This window comes from Nansenia antarctica (genome assembly GCF_963989245.1).
Source record: "Nansenia antarctica genome assembly, chromosome: 1".
NCBI classification, from domain to species: Eukaryota; Metazoa; Chordata; class Actinopteri; order Argentiniformes; family Microstomatidae; genus Nansenia; species Nansenia antarctica.
In genome coordinates this window covers 61,985,680-62,004,852 of record NC_137674.1, presented here as the reverse complement: position 1 = coordinate 62,004,852, position 19,173 = coordinate 61,985,680, and the positions used below count along the sequence as shown (strand labels likewise).

Here is a 19,173-nt window from a genome sequence, read left to right as displayed (position 1 = left end):
GAGGGCCTCCATTTATGTTTACATTCTGCAGTTTGCGATGTTCTGTACTGGACTTTCATAGCATACGTATTGGCTGTGAATTATATGCGGTTAGCTAGTGTGGCTATTGGAACTTTGAATTGGCTTTCTAGGCATGGTGAATGGGTGTTACCCTCCAAACGGCTTTTGTGCAGTTACCCCCGAAACGCATGGTGTACAGTTTGGTTCTGCTGCCTTTCCCCCTCGTATGCTTCTTCAGTTTGTGGATTTGTGGTCCGACCGCGACACACACGGCTAACGGAATGTCGGTCTCTACCTCTACGACCCCCCCCCCCCGAAAAAAAAAAACGTTTACCTCTTCATGGTTCAATGGATTTCCTGATCTTCCCCCCTAAGCATGGATGATGGTGCTCTTTGGTCCTCCTTGGTTTCGTGGTCGGTCTTTCTCTGTCTACAACAACACTACATCCTCTTATCTAACACCCCCTCCCTCCCTCCCTCCCTCCCTCCCTCGTCTCTCTCCTCCCTCCCCCCCTCCCTCCCTCCCTCTCTTCAGATGGACTCTGTAGATAACTTCACCCCCTCCAACACTCCATCCAGGGACGAGGACTCTAAATCCAACCTCAAGTCTCGCTCGCGGTCGCCCTCCACTGCCAGCGACATGGAGCCAATTGAGGTCAGCTGTGACCCCTGACCCCCCAAACAGTTGTAACTCTCTGTGTCTCTGTGTGTCTCTGTGTCTCCGTGTCTCTGTGTGTCTCTGTCTCTCTGTGTCTCTCTGTGCGTCTCTGTGTCTCTCTGTGTCTCTGTGTGTCTCCCCCTGGCTTGCTCTTCTTGGGGGAGGGGGGGGCTTTGGCCTGGGTTACTTACTTGTAAAGCGTTTTTTGTGTCTTACTGCGTTCACTAAAAGCTAAATTCTCTCACGTTGTAATGTTTCTACGGCACCACACTCACAGTTGTCCTCTCTCCTGCTCTACAGCTGATAGACCACCCCCCTCGCACAGTCCAGACCCCCACCATGCGTTCAGGGGGGTACGGCAGTATCGGACGCTCGTCCCCCAAGGTAAGATCTGACATCCCATCGACTCCACAAACATTTACTGTTCAAAGAACAGCTTTTTATATCGCAGTTACCACTGTCGATGTTACTTCTGCAATGTGGTCTCATTGACCTGTGTCTGTGTGTGTGTGTGTGTGTGTGTGTGTGTGTGTGTGTGTGTGTGTGTGTATGTGAGAGAGAGAGAGGGACAGTTTATAGTATAGTTTCTGCATCTGTGTTTTTATGACTGGTGGTCCTATGTTTCTCTGTCCTCTCTTTCCCCCCACAGCCCAAAGCCCACCAGTTTGTGGTGAAGTCGTTCACTGCTCCCACCAAGTGTAACCAGTGCACCTCTCTGATGGTGGGCCTCATCCGCCAGGGATGCACCTGTGAAGGTAAGACCAGAAGAGGAGGAGGAGGAGGAGGAGAAAGACAGATATGGAGACTGGAATGGGAGGAGGGAATTGGGGCGCATTTGGGATTATTTCACAATGTTTAATTCTTATAGGGCCAGTTTCACAGACAATGCTTATGCCTAGTCCAGCATTAAATCACACTTGTAATGGGAAATCCCCTTTGAGGATACTTTTTAGTCTAGGACTAGGCTTAAGCCTTGTCTGTGAAACCGGCTGATAATGTATTTCCACTCCAGGTTTATGCTCTGCTATGTAAAGCCACTATGTCAGTCAACTCCTCACATGTAAATGGACTTATATAGAGCCTTATTCCAATGCGCTTTACAATGGCCTCTCATTCACCCATTCACACACCAATGGCGGCAAGCTTCCATGCTTCCATCCACGCTCATTGGGAGCAATTTGGTGTTCAGTGTCTTGCCCAAGGACACTTCGACATGTGGCCAGCCGGGGCTCTAACCACCGATCTGCCGACCTTGCGATCATTAGACGCCGGCTCTACCTCCTCCTGCGCCACAGCCGCCCCGTCAGCATGTACATGGTGGTGTGTTGTTCAGTTTATAGAATCCTGGTCAGGCAGGTTGGTAACAAGCCCTAACCTTCCCTCCATCTCTCCTCCTCCTCCAGTGTGTAACTTCTCCTGCCACGTGACGTGTGCGGACAAGGCTCCTGCCGTGTGCCCCGTGCCCCACGACCAGACCAAGGGTCCGCTGGGCATCGACCCTCAGAGGGGCATCGGCACCGCCTACGAGGGACACGTCCGGGTAAGACGCTCTAACACTACGCTAACGTTGTGGTCTTCGGTCTACTCTGGTCTTCGCTACTGTATTTGAAAAACCATCTGTGACAGCAGCCGGTGAAACCACAGGGAACAAGCCGATCAAACGTTCAGACTTTTATTCTGAAAAATGTAAATAAATGTCACCGTTGTTGAAAATCATATGACACACTCACTAGTCAACTAACACAGCTTGTTCTGTGAGCCTGCTAACAATGTAAAGTAGTGTTATACTCAGGGGTGCAAATAACTTTTTGGGGCCAGTGCTCAGAGGAGCACCTAGGGATGCTGCTTGGTGCTCCCCGAGCTCGCGAGTCACGACCCGTCCCACAGGATGGATAAAAAAGGGATACATGGATATATTATTAGCAAAACGACATTTATTCATAAATAAAGATGAACGACCAAATTATTGTGTGCAAAACAAAAGAAACAAATGCAAAATCAAATGACTGCTCTTTAAGAATGAAAGTCTGTCCGACTCCTTTAAACACAATGAAATCAACTGACATCTCTTTAAGCACTAACTGAATGTCTGTTCTTTAAACACACTGAAATAAACTGACATCTCTTTAAGCACTAACTGAATGTCTGTTCTTTAAACACACTGATATAAACGGACATCTCTTTAAGCACTGCTCTGTTCTGTAAACACTGAAATCAACTTTTCCCCCCCAAAAAAAGAAAAAAAAAGCTGTTGGTGCGCAAGAGCGCCTTCATGCGGCTGATCTGCCACGCAGCATGCATTTTGGCGACGCATGCGCACTGGCGCACCAGTTATGTGCACCCCTGGTTATACTGTAGTTAACTAGGTAGTAGTGGGGATTACTCACCGAATCCATTGCGTTGCAATGTTTTGGCTTGACTAGCGAGTGTGTCATTGATTTTCAACAACGTTGACATTCATTTACGTTTTTCTGAATAAAAGTCTGAACAATTTCATTGGTTGCCGACTTGTTCCCGGTTTCACCAGCTGCTGTCACATGTAATTCTAGACGTCTGCTAGAAGAAGCTGTTCTGAAATGTGATGTTTACTTACTGGGTGCTGCTGCTGTACCTTGGGGAACAACAGTGTTCAGGGAACTCGCTAACTCTGCAACTTCACTAGGCTGACTTTATGCCAACTCATCTCTTGTTCCTTTGTCATCAGAGTTTGGCCTGTGAGAGTTGATTCGCTTGAATGTGAGGTGTTTGTGTGCAGTGTAATAGGTGTATCTGTAAATCGGTTCGCCGTTGTGTCAAATCATAGTACTGGCCTGTTCATAATACCATATTATACGTAGTGTATATATCGAAAACATGTACCTACCCCTGTGTGCGTGTGCGTGTGTGTGCGTGTGCGTGCGCGCGTGTGTGTATGTGCGTGAGCGTGTGTGCATGCATGTGTGCGTGCACATGCGTGTGTGTGTAGGTTGTCTTGTTTTATAGCGTGTGTATAACAAGACTGGTGTCTCCCTCTGTCCCAGGTCCCCAAGCCGACAGGGGTGAAGAAGGGTTGGCAGAGGGCGCTGGCGGTGGTGTGTGACTTCAAACTGTTCCTGTACGAGCTGGGAGAGGGCAAGGCCACGCTGCCCAGCGTGGTGGTCAGCCAGGTCATAGACATGAGGTACGGAAAACTACAAAGGACTACAAACCTCAACCTGAACCGCAACTCCCACGGTCACACAGGGAAAATGGTTGTTTCTCTCCCAGCTGATCAACTCTCTCTCCCATGTTGTCGTCGCAGGGACGAGGAGTTCTCCGTCAGCTCTGTCCTGGCCTCCGACGTCATCCACGCCAGCCGCAAGGACATCCCCTGTATATTCAGGGTAAGACAAGCTAACCATACACTAACACTGTGTACGGTAATTACTCTCATCTTCGTTACTGTATTTGTACTGTATTTGTTTGATGCTATTATTTCATACATTCTCATACACCAAAATAATAATAATAATAATAATGACAATATGACAATATACAAGCAAAAGCATCACATCATGATAAAAAAAACAAATAAACAACCTGACAATGACTACACTAGATACCCAGACTGCAACAACCTCTAACCTCTAACCCCTCCCACACCCCGCCCCCCAGGTGACGGCGTCCCAGCTGTCCCCCTCCAGCAGCCACAAGCCCTCCATCCTGATCCTGGCCGACAGCGACCACGAGAGGAACAAGTGGGTGGGGCTTCTGAACGAGCTGCACCGCATCCTGAAGAAGAACAAGCTGAAGGAGCGCTTCGTCTACGTACCCAAGGAGGCCTACGACAGCACGCTACCGCTCATCAAGACCACGCAGTCTGCTGCTATTATAGGTAGGTTAGAGGTACACACACACACACACACACACACATATGCACACACACACGGGGACACACACGGACACGCGCGCACACACACACACATGTACGCACACACACACAGACACATACACACACACACACACACACACACACACACACACACACACACACACACACACTGTCCCTTGAAATGCAGTAAACAGTCATTATCCGTACCTAAACATACACTGTCCCTCATTAGCATGTTCTGGTTGGTAAACAGCCATTATAAATACTGCTGCCTCTGCCCTTTGTCATTATTCTGCTCTTGATGTCTCCCTTCCACTGCAAAACAGAACTTATGGACAAGTAGAGAAATGTAACCTACTTGGAAATGTTGTTATTAGTATAAAGCAGAGTAGATTCAACTTTGAGTATTGTCAGCGGTATGTCTTCTGATTGAGACACTCTCTTGTTTTGCTTACAGATCACGAACGTGTTGCCCTGGGCAACGAGGAAGGCCTTTATGTCATCCATGTCACCAAAGATGGTAAGACTCCAAATCCCAAACCCGCCTTTTTTGTGTCCTACTGTATGTGTCAAGAGATTCTGTCCCTGTTTATTAATGTTGTGGCCTCTAATCGATTATTAATAGATTTAGTATAACCTACAAAGCACAAAGAGCTTCGATCAATTGTCTCCAAAGAGGCCTTTTATTAAGCAAAATGGTTACATGAGCGTAGCAAACAGGAGCAAGCAGGAAGCAAAAGCCGCCCCCAACAATGGTGGGGACTCATATTTATAACTATCCTTGGTCATGAGGTCACCAATCTTGGGAACCAATCATATTATACAAATCTGTGATTACATAAGTTATGGGCCCTGTCTATACTCCGAATTGTTCACTGCGACACATATCTTGGCTCATAACCCCTCAGGAAGGAAATGGGCCCTCCTTGAGTGCTCCACTACTGTAGAGACTTACATTTCTCAGTATAACATAATATAACAACCACTACATTAACCTCTCTCTGACTCTCTCTCTCTCTCTGACTCTGTCTCTCTCTCCCTCCCCCCCCCCCTCTCTCTCTCTCTCTCTCTCTCTCTCCCTCCCCTCTCTCCCCTACAGAGATCATTCGCGTGGGGGACAATAAGAAGGTCCACCACATCGACTTGATCTCCCAGGAGCAGCTGTTGGCCGTCATCTCGGGGCGCAACCGCCACGTGCGGCTGTTCCCCATGGCGGCGCTGGACGGGCGGGAGATGGACTCCTATAAGCTGGCTGAGACCAAGGGCTGCCAGTCGCTGGTGTCTGGGCCCGTCAGGAACGGATCTCTCACCTGCCTGTGTGTGGCCATGAAGAGGCAGATCATCTGCTATGAGGTACGGAGGGTTGGGGGCGGTTAGGGTTGTTGTGCTTGGTTGGTTAGTTGGTTGGTTGGTTGGTTGGTTGATTCTTGATCAATATCAACAGTCTGGAAAAGTAAAATCCTTCTCTTAATGATATTACAATCCTCACCCCTCCCCTCCCCCTCACCCCTCCCCTCACTCCTCCCCCTCACCCCTCCCCTCTCCCCTCCCCTCTCCCCTCTCCCCTCCCCTCTCCCCTCTCCCCTCCCCTCATCCCTCCCAGGTGAACAAGAGCAAAGCGCGCCACCGCAGGTTGAGGGAGCTTCAGGCGCCAGGCCCGGTCCAGTGGATGGGCCTGCTGAGCGAGCGCCTGTGCGTGGGCTACCAGGCGGGCTTCACCCGCTACAGCGTCCACGGGGATTGCGCCCCAGTCACCCTGCTGCACCCCGAGGACCACACCCTGGCGTTCATCACCCAGCAGGGCCTGGACTCCCTCTGCGCAGTGGAGATCTCCACCAAGGAGCTGCTGCTCTGCTTCAGCGCCATCGGGGTCTACGTGGACTCACAGGGCCGCCGCTCGCGCCAGCAGGAGCTCATGTGGCCCGCCGTGCCCAACGCCGCCTGTGAGTCCTCCTCCTCCTCCTCCTCGGCGTCGATGACGATGATTATTTATCGGTTCACAATCGTTCCGTTAAAGCTCTGATCAAACAAGAGTATGTAGAACAGCAGTGGCATACCGAGATGACAGCTACACCTTAACTGTCCCTCCTGAGACATCCTGTACATCCGCTCCACCCCCCCCCAGTACAGTTTTTACAAAAGAAAAGAAGAAAAAGAGAAATCTTAATTCTCTCGTGGCCCCAGGCCCGAGCATAGATTACTTTTTCATGCTATGGCTTATGGATAGATGATTCACTTACTTAGTGTAATGTATTTGTTGTAAGCTGCTTTGGATAAAGGTGTCTGCTAAATGACAAAAATGTTAATGTAAAAAATGTTATGTAATGTAACGTAATGTAATGTAACATAATGCGTCAATCCTGTATGGTATTATTGAGACACAGTTCTAGTTGTCTCTGAGTGTGGAAGAAGCTGTTGTAGGAATTCACCCTTTAGTACTTTATGAGAGTGTACAAATACAAGTATTTAGACAACAAAATGCAGTTTAACATCTAACCAGAAAGTGCAAATGGTGGTATTGTGCAAAAATAGTAGACAAATACAGGTAATCACTAAATTGCGTAATCTGCACGCGCCGCCCCCATCATGGCCATTATGCTTGCTTGGTTGGTTTGGGAGGTTGGTTGGTTAGTTTGGGAGGTTGGGAGGTTGGGAGGTTGGTTGGTTGGTTGGTTGATTGGGAGGTTGGTTGGTTGGTTGGTTGGTTGGTTGGTTGGTTGGTTGATGTATCTAATGTTGTCGTCCTTGTCCCTCCGTCCGTCCCCTCCAGGCTACAACGCCCCCTATCTGTCGGTGTACAGTGAGAACGCTGTGGACGTGTTTGACGTCAACACCATGGAGTGGATACAGACCATCCCTCTCAAGAAGGTAAAGAAACGAAGGAACTTATGATATAGACGTGTTTAGGCCAGTGGAGGCTGGTGGAGGTAGAAATCAGAGGTCATTGTAATCCATGGAATGGAATGAGGGATGGAATGAAACCATGCCTTACTATGAGCCTGTCCTCCCATTTTTTTGTCCACCAGCATCCCCTGGTGTCGACCCTGTTTTGTTTGTCATTTGTAGATCAAATTATTTTTTTCTGCAACATGATCTGTACAGGTGCATCCCCCCAAAAAATGTATATCGTGGAAAAGTTCCTTATTTTCTATCGTTTAATTCAAAAAGTGAAATTGTCATATATTCTAGATTCATTACACATAATGTGAAACATTTTGTGACAGTGTTGTGTTGTGTGTCGCGTCCCTCTACGGTGTCTTTAACCCTCCACCTCTTCCACGACCCCTGTAGGTGCGACCTTTGAACCCTGACGGCTCTCTGAACCTGCTGGGCCTGGAGACGGTCAGACTGATCTACTTCAGAAACAAGATGGCTGGTGAGAGACACACACACACACACACACACACACACACACACACACACAGTCTAGCAGCCTACACTAACTGACAGTGACATATTCCCAGGATAATGAACCGAATGTGTGAAAAAGCCGTACTGGGTGGCACTTTCAAGCGAAATTAATTTAACTTGTTGATGGTGTTGATGAGGATGATGGTGATGATGGGTAATTTAGCTTGTTGATGATGACGATGATGAAGATGGTGATGATGGTGTTGATGAGGATGATGGTGATGATGGATCATTTAGCTTGTTGATGATTATGAAGATGGTGATGATGAGGATGATGAAGGTGACGTTGGTGTTACAGAGGGTGATGAGCTGGTGGTCCCAGAGACCTCAGACAACAGCAGGAAACAGCTGGTCCGCAGCATGAACAACAAGAGACGCTTCTCCTTCAGAGTGCCTGAGGAGGAGAGACTGCAGCAGCGGAGGTACGCTACAACACTACATAGTACACACTACACACTACACATTACATAGTACACACTATACACTACACACTACATAGTACACACTACACACTACACATTACATAGTACATAGTGCACTACAACACTACATAGTACACACTACACTACACATTACATAGTACATAGTGCACTACAACACCATATAGTACACACTACACATTATATAGTACATAGTACACTACAACACTACATAGTACACACTACACAGTACATACTTTATAGTACATAGTACAATATATAGTACACATTACACACTGCACACTACTCCATACTTTATACCTCATGCTGTAATGCCATGCACTGGATACAATATCATGTATTTTGCGCTGGTTAGATGCCAAACTACATTTGGTTGTACTCAGTACTTGTACTCTGTGCAATGACAATAAAGTTCTAATCTAATCTAATCTAACACTCCACACACTATAGGCTGTACACGCCTGAGGGTGAGAGAGTGCAGTAGAGGAAGCATACAGCTAGTCATATATAACACACTATACGCTTAGTGCACACTCCCGTACCTTTCAGACAGGAGTGGCCCTCTGTCCTTCCTGTCCTGAAGGGAGGATGGTTCCCCTCCAGTGGACGGCTGTAGGCAGCAGTAGGGTTCTCTTGACTGCTCCACTTCTCCACTCCATGTCCCCCTCCACTGGAGCGTTCAGGACACACACTGGCCAGTCAGCTCACCCATGCATCCACCTTTGTGACGCAGTACACAGTCAAGTGCTTCGAGTACTGTTTTTAAGTGCTGTCCAATCTAACTCCTGTGTGTTTGTGTGTGTGTGTGTGTGTGTGTGTGTGTTGTGTGTGTGCACGTGTGTATCCTGTGTGTGTGTGTGTGTGTGTGTGTGTGTGTGTGTGTGTGTCTCTCTCTCTCTCCTGTGCAGAGAGATGCTCAGAGACCCAGAGATGAGGAACAAGCTGATCTCCAACCCCACCAACTTCAACCACGTGGCTCATATGGGGCCAGGAGACGGCATCCAGATCCTCAAAGACCTGCCCATGGTAGGAGACACACCTCACAGTCCACCTCAGTCCACCTCAGTCCACCTCAGTCCACATCAGTCCACATCAGTCCACATCAATGTCGGTTTTACTGTAGAATGTCTGCTTGCTTGGTTAGAACAAGTATCTCTCATATCTCTCATATCAATCACGTTGTGTGTTGGTGTCATTTGTGTGACACGTGAGCGCGTGTATGCACACCTCTGTGTCCGTGAGTATGTGCGAGTCGACGTTCGTTCCTCGTTTGTCTTCTCATCCATATTTGAGGGTGTGTGCATGTCTGTGTTCATGTTCATGTCCTTGATTTTGTGTGTCATCGCCATATTGCGTGCGTGCGTGCATGCTTGCCTGTGTGTGCGCGTGTGTGTGTATTCGTCTCCATCTCATCTCCATCTCCATGCGTGTCTCTGTCTCTGTCCTCATCCCCCCCCCCCCGTCCTGCTGTGTGTCTGTCCTCACCCCCCCCCCCGTCCTGCTGTGTCTCTGTCCTCATCCCCCCCCCCCCCCCGTCCTGCTGTGTCTCTGTCCTCATCCCCCCCCCCCCCCCGTCCTGCTGTGTCTCTGTCCTCATCCCCCCCCCCCCCCCGTCCTGCTGTGTCTCTGTCCTCATCCCCCCCCCCCCCCGTCCTGCTGTGTCTCTGTCCTCATCCCCCCCCCCCCCCCGTCCTGCTGTGTCTCTGTCCTCATCCCCCCCCCCCCCCCGTCCTGCTGTGTCTCTGTCCTCATCCCCCCCCCCCCCCCGTCCTGCTGTGTCTCTGTCCTCATCCCCCCCCCCTGTCCTGCTGTGTGTCTGTCTAACAACAGAACGTCCGTGTTCAGGAGAACCGTGCGGCGGGCTTCAGCGGTTCTGTCAGCATCCCCTCTATCACCAAGAACCGGGCAGAGCCAGGCCGGTCCATGAGTGCCAGCAGCGGACTCGGCATACGTGAGTACCACAGAGAGAGAGAGAGAGAGAGAGAGAGAGAGAGAGAGAGAGAGAGAGAGAGAGAGAGATATCACTTGTCACAAAATGCAAAAAAAAGATTCATGAAGGTATGAATACTGAATATCTGTCCTCCTTTCCCTCTCTTCCCGCTCTCTCTCTCGTCCTCTTCTCCCTCCTCTCCCCCCTCCTCCTTTCCTGTCTTCCCCTGCTCTCTCTCTCTCGTTCTCCTTCTCTCTCCCCCCCCCCCCCCCCCCAGGCTCGTCCTCTCAGAACGGCAGTGCGTTGAGGAGAGAGCTGTCCGGGGGGAGCTACAGCTCCAAGCGCCAGACCATGACCTCGCCCTCCGAGAGTTCCCTGTCGTCGGGCGGGGGCATGGACGGCTGCAGCGACGCGCCCCTCTCCCAGTTCGACAGAGAGGTCAGTAAGGACGCGTCACTCCCCCCCCTCAGAGGGGCACTCGGGGCGGGAAGTGCACTTCTCCTAAGACAACAACAACAAAAAAACTCACTCCCTTTAAACACTGTTCATTCACTAACTGTCGTGGTAGAATATTTGCTGGAACTGACACACTTACGAGGAGTCACAAGGTCTTGTTCTAGTTTTCTGTCGGCCTGTCCTCTCTGGATGTGTGGAGGGGGGGGGGGTTTGTCGCGAGAGTGACGTCGATCGGTTCTGAAACCACGTTTCAACCTTCATCAACAGGGTCAATCGTTACGATAAAAGTACACAGAAAAACACGACTAAAGCGTACCATGTTTGCCATGAATCTGCCCCTCCTCCCGCCCACCACCATGTCCCATCCTCACGACTGATTGGTTCCTCACGCATCATAGACCCGCCCATCGCGGTACCCCCGGAGTGAACCCAATCAGCTCCAACCCTGACCCCAGCCATACCTCCACCCCCCCCCCCCCCCGCCTCTTACACACTGGCCCTCCCACCCTCAGCCGCTCAGTCTCAACCAGTTTGCCTCTGACCGCTGATAACAGGGTCACATGATCTGTTCTCATCCTCCCAATGGTTACAGGTTAGCATTCTGGGTAGGGTAATATGATCCTCTGCGTCTGTGGTTAGGCGGAACCTCTGTCTCGGCCACCCAGTCATCCTCAACTTCTACATCCTCTCTGGACCCCCTCCTCATCCTGCCTACGGCACCCCCTAATGGCCTGGCTGACCCACCACCACCCCACGTCTGGCGTCAGCCCCATCGTGCCCCATCTCCCTGCCCCCCCTCCCCCCCACCCCGCTCCGCTCCATCGTGCCCCCCTCCCACCTCCGCTCCCCCTTCCCCCCCCCCCCTCCCACCCACCCACCTCCGCTCCCCCCCCCCAGCATGTGTTCTCTGGGCTGGGTCGCTGAGTCTTAACTTTCCTCTCCAGTGGCAGGCAGTCTCGCCATCGGAGAAGACCCCCGATCTGAAAAGGGCTTTAAGGACCCTGCTTAGTAAGATGAAGGTAATGGTCATGACACACACACACACACACACACGCGTGTCCAACCCACCAAGCTGCACTGTGTGCCTCCAATTCCCCCCTCACACACACAGTGATGTGATGCCACCATCACCACCGTCCCCCCCACCTCCCCCTCTGCACCATTTCAACCCCAGCAATATCAGCAGCATCAGATGGCTTTATCACCGCCCCCTGCTGGTTGGGGGGGTCGTTGCTCACTCCCCTGGCCTGGCTGGCCTGCGCCCCCACACACACACACACACACTCCCCAGTCTTTCTTATTCATCGCCTTGTGTTTGTGTTTGTGTTTGTGGAATGGCGTGCAGTGCTACCATCCACTACCAAGCAAGCAAGCATGTCTCCACATCGCCCCCCCCACCCCCCCACCCCCCTCCGGTGGCCTGGCCATGTTTCTGAGGATGACAACAACAGTTCTGATCAGATGTTGTGTACCAGTGTACGTTACACACTGCATGTGCTTTGTGAGAGAGATACTGTCACTGTAATGCAGACGTTTCCCTCAGTAGAACATTGAAACCTCTGTAACCTAGTCTGAGCCAACGTCCTAGCGTAGATTATTTTTTCTTATGATGATTCACTTAGTTTAGACACATTTTACTCGTTGTGAGTCGCTTTGGATAAAAGTGTCTTGCTAAATGTCAAAAATGGAAACGTTAATAATGTAAGCCAGCTACTGCAGTGCTGTGGTGGTACAGCGGTCGCTACCTCGTAGCTCATAGAGGCTTGTCACTACTGCTAACCAGAGATCAGTCATGATTGTAGCTGTGTGGTTGGTTCTTCTGTGAGAAACATGCATGCAGAGGACGGACCCATCCTCTCCACCTCCTCCTCCTCCTCCTCCTCCTCCTCCTCTCCTCCTCCACCTCCTCCTCTTGCTCCTCCCTTTCTCTGACCAAGTTGAATGAGGGAGGCGCTCAAGTAGCTGCTACTCCAAACCAGGGGTCCTCAATGCTTGTCCTCAGGGATGCCTTGTACTGTCTATTGTTGCAGTGTTTAGTCTATCCTGGTCCTGGCTGGCTGCAGTGTACACAGGTTTTTTGTTCCAGCCCAGCATGAACTAACCATGGTCTTTGATTGAAGTGATGAGTTGATTACCCCAATCAGGTGTGTTAATGCTGGGCTTGTCCAAGGCTGTGTAGGCAGGAAACCGACAGTATGTATATGTTTTCGCTTCAGCCAATCATTTCCGCTCAATCGAGCTGCTCATTGGCTGTTGATGTGGAACGTGATGGAACATTAAGCCACTGTTGCCGGGCGGATTATTTATGAGTGATGTGATTTCATGTCCACTTCAGTGGTCAAACAGCATCAGAGGAGCACTTATAATGTTTGGTTGAAAGGAAAAACAGACATATGTTCACCCCCCCCCCCCACCCCCCTAGGGGACAGGCATTGACCTGCCCTGCTCTATGTCGATGTACAGCTGGCTGGCATTCAGCTGGCACACAAACAAGAGAACAAAATTCTGCGTTACTGTACAAATGTAGGTATAGGGATACTAGCTGAAATGCAGGGAGTTTCAAAGCATTCTTCCTTGTTTCCTGCCTGCTGAATGTGACCTTGCAGTGTCGTGTGGTTAGCAGTGAGAGGAATATGATCTAAATGCCCCCTACTTCTCTCTCTCTCTCTCTCTCTCTCTCTCTCTCTCCTATCTCCAGGACTCTGACTCGCCCCGTCATTCCACGGCATCCAACAGCTCCACCTTCAGCAGCCCCCCCAGCCCCGCCTCCCCCCACAAAACCAAGTCCCTCTCCCTGGAGAGCACAGACCGCATGACCTGGGACACATGAGTGACAGCACAGGACTCCAACCCCCGAACCCTCATCACGCCCCTGGGCCCGCCCCTCCCAGGGCTCAGCCTGTCCCCTGCCCACGGAACTGCACCGGCTTCCACAGCCCCTTCTTTGCCCTTTGACCCCTTGACCACAGCGCTACGTTCCGAGCTCTGGGGCTGACATCTCCAAACATAGGGAAGGGAGAGAAGTGTGTGTTTAACCCCCTCGAACAAGAGGGAAACGCTGGGGAAAGGTTACCTTATGTTAGTTACTGCGTGTGTGCGTTTGTGTGTGTTTGTGTGTGTGTGTGTGTGTGTGTGTGTGTGTGTGTGTGTGTTGACGGGTGTGTGTGTGTGTGTGTGTGTGTGTGTGTGTGTGTGTGTGTGTGTGTGTGTGTGTGTGTGTTGACGTGTGTGTGCATTTGTGTATGTGTGCGTGAGTGTGTATGTGTTTATGAGGGAGGGCAATACAATATAGGAATGAAAATTTGACACACCCTTAAATCTGCTTTATAGCTGATACCAGAACAAGTGAAGCACTGAGCTTCTCTGACAGTACTTCTATCGCAGCACTAGTCCCTGTTGAGTAGCTCAGATTTCAGTGATTGGCACCTCATACAGTATAAAGACACTTAAACCTTAAGATGCAACAAAAAAAGAAGAGGATTAATATCAAACAAATGATTTGTACTTGTATATATAAGCACCTTTTGGGTTTGGGGGACAACATTTTATTTATTTATCAATCTTAGACGTGGAGAGCAAGGTGCTTTGCAGCTAGGGGTGAAAGAGTGGATATTTTTTCTCAACTCTTACCCTGTGTTACTTTCTCCTGGACAATTCTTAATAATAACAGCTGAAAAAAGGGGAAGTCAATTTACAAAGGCTCATAAAATTCAAAAAAAGAAAAAAAAGCAATGATGTTTATTTTTTATTTTGCTCATGAAAGTGATATGTGCATTGACTTAATTTGTTTGTTACCATCAGCAAGAAGCTACGCAGCGCAAAACAAGGCGGGGTATTTTAAACTAGGCCACCTTGCCTCACAGGCTTCAATGTTCTAATCTAGAATATTAGGGACAGCAGCATAGAAGCAGACGAACATTCTACGATGACATCACAGCTCCTTTATGCTACTTCCTCATGGGCCAGTGACATCATCATCCACTGATCTGGGACCATTCTCCATGTAGTCTAGAACCTTCCACTATGTACACTATAGACCAAGCCACCAATTACCAACCAAGCTGATTCCCATCACAATAATGTACATAGGTTTAAAAGTAGAGATAATATATGATAAGGAAAATACTATAGAGAACACATGGGAGAAGATCCTTGTTCCCTTCCTTTTCTTTCTTTTTGGAGAATGCTTCGGGGTATATTCACACGGAAAGCCATTTTAAACCACTTTCAAGTTGTTTTCACGGTTGCTTTTAGATTTATTGTTTTCTATCCTATGTCGAGTGTTATTTTCAGTTTACTTACATTTGTTTGGAGGAAGCTCATATTATGGGGTCATCGGAGCCCTGTGTGTTCAGTGAATAATGTGCATTTATTTGAAGCGATAGTCCTATCACACAGATGCGGTCACGATTACATGTATATGAGATACAATCATACTCAGCACACACGCGTGCACAGACACACACACTCACACACTCCTCTACTCTTTCCCACTATGGTCCACAATTTGATTGTTTTCAGGTGGGAGTATTTCTGATCGTTGCTCAGTATGAAACTGTGTGTATTTCTCCCTGTGGTACCCTGGACTTCAACACAGTCCTTTGACTTTTGAGAGATTTTGGAAAGAGCTTGTTATAACCACAAAAAAAAAGAATGAGTCATTCTTTCATTTTCTGACAGCCTTGCTTATTTGAAGAATGTTGTGATACGTTAGTAAAAAAAACTAAAAGGTAAAAAAAACAAAAGGGGAGACACTAAAATGGTAAAGTAAGAGTTGTTGATGACAGTTGCGTGGACTAGGCTAACATGGCGGTGTAAAGAGTAACGAATGTACAAGAGACGCTTCATCAAGGTCAGAGAACAGAGCCTTTCTGTTACGAAGCACTGCTGTCAGTCAATGTCACTAGTCTCACCATCAGCTGGTGAGATGTGTATCCAGTGGTGGAAATGGAGAGTAACCTATGGGAACCTATGGTTCCGGGAGTGAACTTGGTGGTGACAAAACACTATTAGTATTATCAGCATTCAGTTTGCCCTCGGACCCACCGAGGTTCCCCCAGTGAATTAATTCCATTTCCATGACTGCAGTAACCTTGATACAAACCTAGAGTCCAGCATAGTGTTGATCTGATCTGTGTTAATGTGCAGGCACAGTGATTACTTTCCTATGGTTTTTGGGGTTGTGCCTAGATCAGCCAACTTCTTCTCTCTCAGAGGTACTGTAGTCAGGGGGTCTCTTTAGGAAATAAATGTTTTGGATTTCTGATGAGGAATTGTTTTAATGTTACAGACCATCATTTGATGACTGTTGTTGCTACAGCTTAATGGGACTGGAAGATTGTGATAATTGATCAACTGATTATTAATGGATAGTGTACATAGCCTTTATTTATGTAAACCAGCTCCTTCCCTTCTTGTCTTTTTTAGTTTTTTTTCTTTCCTAGCACCAGGGGAGCCACCCCTCCTAAATTTCGTTGTTTGGTACCTGTACTATAGCAATGACAATAAAGACCATTCATTCATTCATTCATAATGCTATATTCATACATTCAATTAATAATAATATATTATATTATGATGTATTGGATACTGATCATTTGACCGTTATACATATGTATAGTGATTTTTTAATTTTATACTTTTTCTGGCTACTATTGTTGCAATAACGCATTCCTGAGCATATGTAGGGGTGAAAGGTTACCTATGATTTGTATATGAAGAGGTGAAAAGTTACATCTTCTGAGTATGTATAGGGAGAGGTGAAAGGTTACATCTGGTTTAAAGATTGAGAGGTGAAAAGTTGGGAACAAAGAGGTGATTGGGGAATAACAAGGCTGCCTACAGGCAGGAGATGTTGGAACGTTTCTCTGCCCTGTAATAATCAGTTGATCAATTATCCCAATCTCCCACAGGCCCCGTCTGTCTTAAAGGGTGGAGTGGAAGGAGGAGTGTGTGAATGGGTTGAAGTGTACCAAGTCCTTTGCATGGCAGCATACTTTCCAGTCTTGTCAGATGCGTTAAAAAGAGACACTATGGGCTGGTTTCCTGGACCCAGATTAAGACTAATCCTAGACTAAAAAGCATCCTCAATGGAGATTTTCCATTGCAAGTGTGATTTAATCCTGAACTAGGTTTAAATCTTGTCTGCGAAACCGGACCCAAATGTATTAAAACTGAACAGAATTCTGCTTTCACTGGTGCCATGGGACCTTTAATATGAACTGCGATTCTATTCCCTTCTGGAATCCAGCCATGTATTCTATTCTCTAGCTGACTCATTCCAAAAGTTTTTTTTTTAAAATTCCATTTTATATTGAGCTTGCAAAGAAGAGAGTTCTCTCCCAAGTCTCTGTGTTGCTAAACTGGTTTTTACTCCTGACTGTCTGGACTTAATCAGTTCCTTTTAAGCTACCAAGTCTCTGTGTTCCCATCTGCTGGACCTTATCTGTAGAATGTATTAGCTGAGAAGAGGAAGAATCTTAGTCAAGTATTTTAGCAGGCTTTTAACTGTACAGTAAAGCCCCGATAATCCCACTTTAAAAAACTCAGGAATGTCAGAACCAATGAATATTTTCATCAATGAAAATGAGTGTGAGGTGACAGCACATGGGTGGAGTTAGTTTAGCCATGGCGTAGCGCGTCGCCGCGATGGTCAAATCAGCAGGAGGAAACAATAGCGAGGATTCAGACGGGTGTTTTTGAACTGATAATGAAATGGGGTTAGGGGTTGAAAGGTTAAGGGTCGGATGGAGGGGTAGTTCGAGGCTGAGGTGCCACAGTGGTAACCATTAAAAAAAAACAAAAAAACGCCTTTGCATTTCAGTGAGGTCTTATCTACGATACCTTCTATATTATTTGCTCTTTCATATCATATTACGTTTTTTTTCCGTTTTTTTCTAGGATTGCTTTGTAATAATTTGTACAGTTTTGCATGTTATAGATGTAATCATTTTTTGTTTTTGGTTTGTTTTGTTTTATTTTGACTTGCTCATTTTGAACGGTTTGGGAGTTTTACCGAGGATAACCCACTACAGGTGATGTAGATTCTTTTTGCACAGAAATATTTAAGGTGTAAGGTCAAACTAAATAATGTATGGAACTGGCCGCCACGCTTATGTGGAGAACTCATTATATTAATCTGACTCCGATGTATTTCAATAAAGCGGAGGGCTGTTACAAATACAGCTTCACTGAGTGGCGTGTGGTCATTTCTTTTTCTTGCAGGACACACATACACAAGATGCGCACACGCACGCACACACACACACACACACACACACACACACACACACACACACACACACACACACACACACACACACACACACGAGATGCTCTGACCCTGATTCCAGACATATCTTTCTGAAGAGTTTATTACAAATTTCACAAATGTACCCGAAAATGTTCCATTTACATCTATGCACATATGATGCCACTAGAAGAAATTAGGGCTAACATTTATCTATACAAGTAAGTATACACTTTGTAGAGGGGGAAGGGGGGACTAGAACTCCTATCTAATCTAACAGGGGGGGGGGGGGGGGGTGAGCACAGTATCTATCATATTGGAACTATAAGGCTGGAGTTTGGGATTCAGCTTCTCTCCTGGAATGCAGAAACTTCAAAATGGCCGACATATCACCTGTTCCCATCTCCCTCTCATCCCATCACATACAGTAGAGTACATTACACCCCTGCCAACTGCATCCATTCCAAGTGCAATGAAAATAACTCACATAGAAAAGTAAAGTACCATGAAGTAGTAGATTTCAGATTTAGATTAGGTTTAACACAGTGGTTTTGGACACAAGACTATAGGCTATTTAACGTAGCGTAAAAAAAACTGTCAGCGGCGTACATGATGGCGCTTGACCTGCTTATTGTCACAAACACGCCTCTATTTACCACGCTTCCACCCACGTGAGCACAGACGAGACAGACAGCGCTACAGCCAACTGCCAATAATGCCTGTGTTTGGACTTTTGTGCCGGCTGGAAAATAGAGCCCTAGTTCTTGTACAGGTAAACAAAGGAAAAGTGTGAAAGAAAAGTATTTGCCTTTGTAGAGGAGTGCTTGACAGCATGTGCTTTTGTAACCTATAATGGAGTGACCCAGATTAACTGGCTACCCAACCCACCCCCCCCTCCCCCTCCCAACAGTGCTGGAATGTAACTGATAAGAAGCTCTTCAAAGTCTTTATTAGGTCCTTAGGTCCATGAAACTGATCCCAGAGCAGCATCCTTCATTGAAAGCATATGAGTGTCCTTCGAACCTCAGACCTCAAAACAGTTCATCCTACAGCACTGTCTCTTTGACCAGGTCAGCTCTCGTTCTTGTTTTAGGTCCAATTACAATGTCCTCTGCTGTCAGTGTCTTCATCATCATCATCATCATCATCATCGCCATCGTCATCATCATCATCAGTGCT

General features: G+C 47.7%; 1 protein-coding gene across 1 annotated transcript in view; it reads left to right on the top strand.

Annotated features, from left to right (window-relative positions):
- The window catches only part of cdc42bpab (CDC42 binding protein kinase alpha (DMPK-like) b), a gene marked incomplete at both ends in the record, with an annotated part of 72,512 nt that extends 58,937 nt beyond the window's left edge, over positions 1-13,575 (top strand). Inside the window, 17 exons of the mRNA XM_080548993.1 lie at positions 536-655; positions 959-1,042; positions 1,308-1,413; positions 2,062-2,198; positions 3,679-3,818; positions 3,939-4,020; positions 4,292-4,511; positions 4,966-5,028; positions 5,608-5,861; positions 6,112-6,451; positions 7,279-7,376; positions 7,800-7,884; positions 8,218-8,341; positions 9,268-9,385; positions 10,190-10,310; positions 10,567-10,727; positions 13,444-13,575. Coding sequence (XP_080405119.1) covers positions 536-655; positions 959-1,042; positions 1,308-1,413; positions 2,062-2,198; positions 3,679-3,818; positions 3,939-4,020; positions 4,292-4,511; positions 4,966-5,028; positions 5,608-5,861; positions 6,112-6,451; positions 7,279-7,376; positions 7,800-7,884; positions 8,218-8,341; positions 9,268-9,385; positions 10,190-10,310; positions 10,567-10,727; positions 13,444-13,575 — 2,385 coding nt within the window. The remainder of the gene's footprint in view (positions 1-535; positions 656-958; positions 1,043-1,307; positions 1,414-2,061; positions 2,199-3,678; positions 3,819-3,938; positions 4,021-4,291; positions 4,512-4,965; positions 5,029-5,607; positions 5,862-6,111; positions 6,452-7,278; positions 7,377-7,799; positions 7,885-8,217; positions 8,342-9,267; positions 9,386-10,189; positions 10,311-10,566; positions 10,728-13,443) is intronic.
- Positions 13,576-19,173: the final 5,598 nt, after the last annotated feature.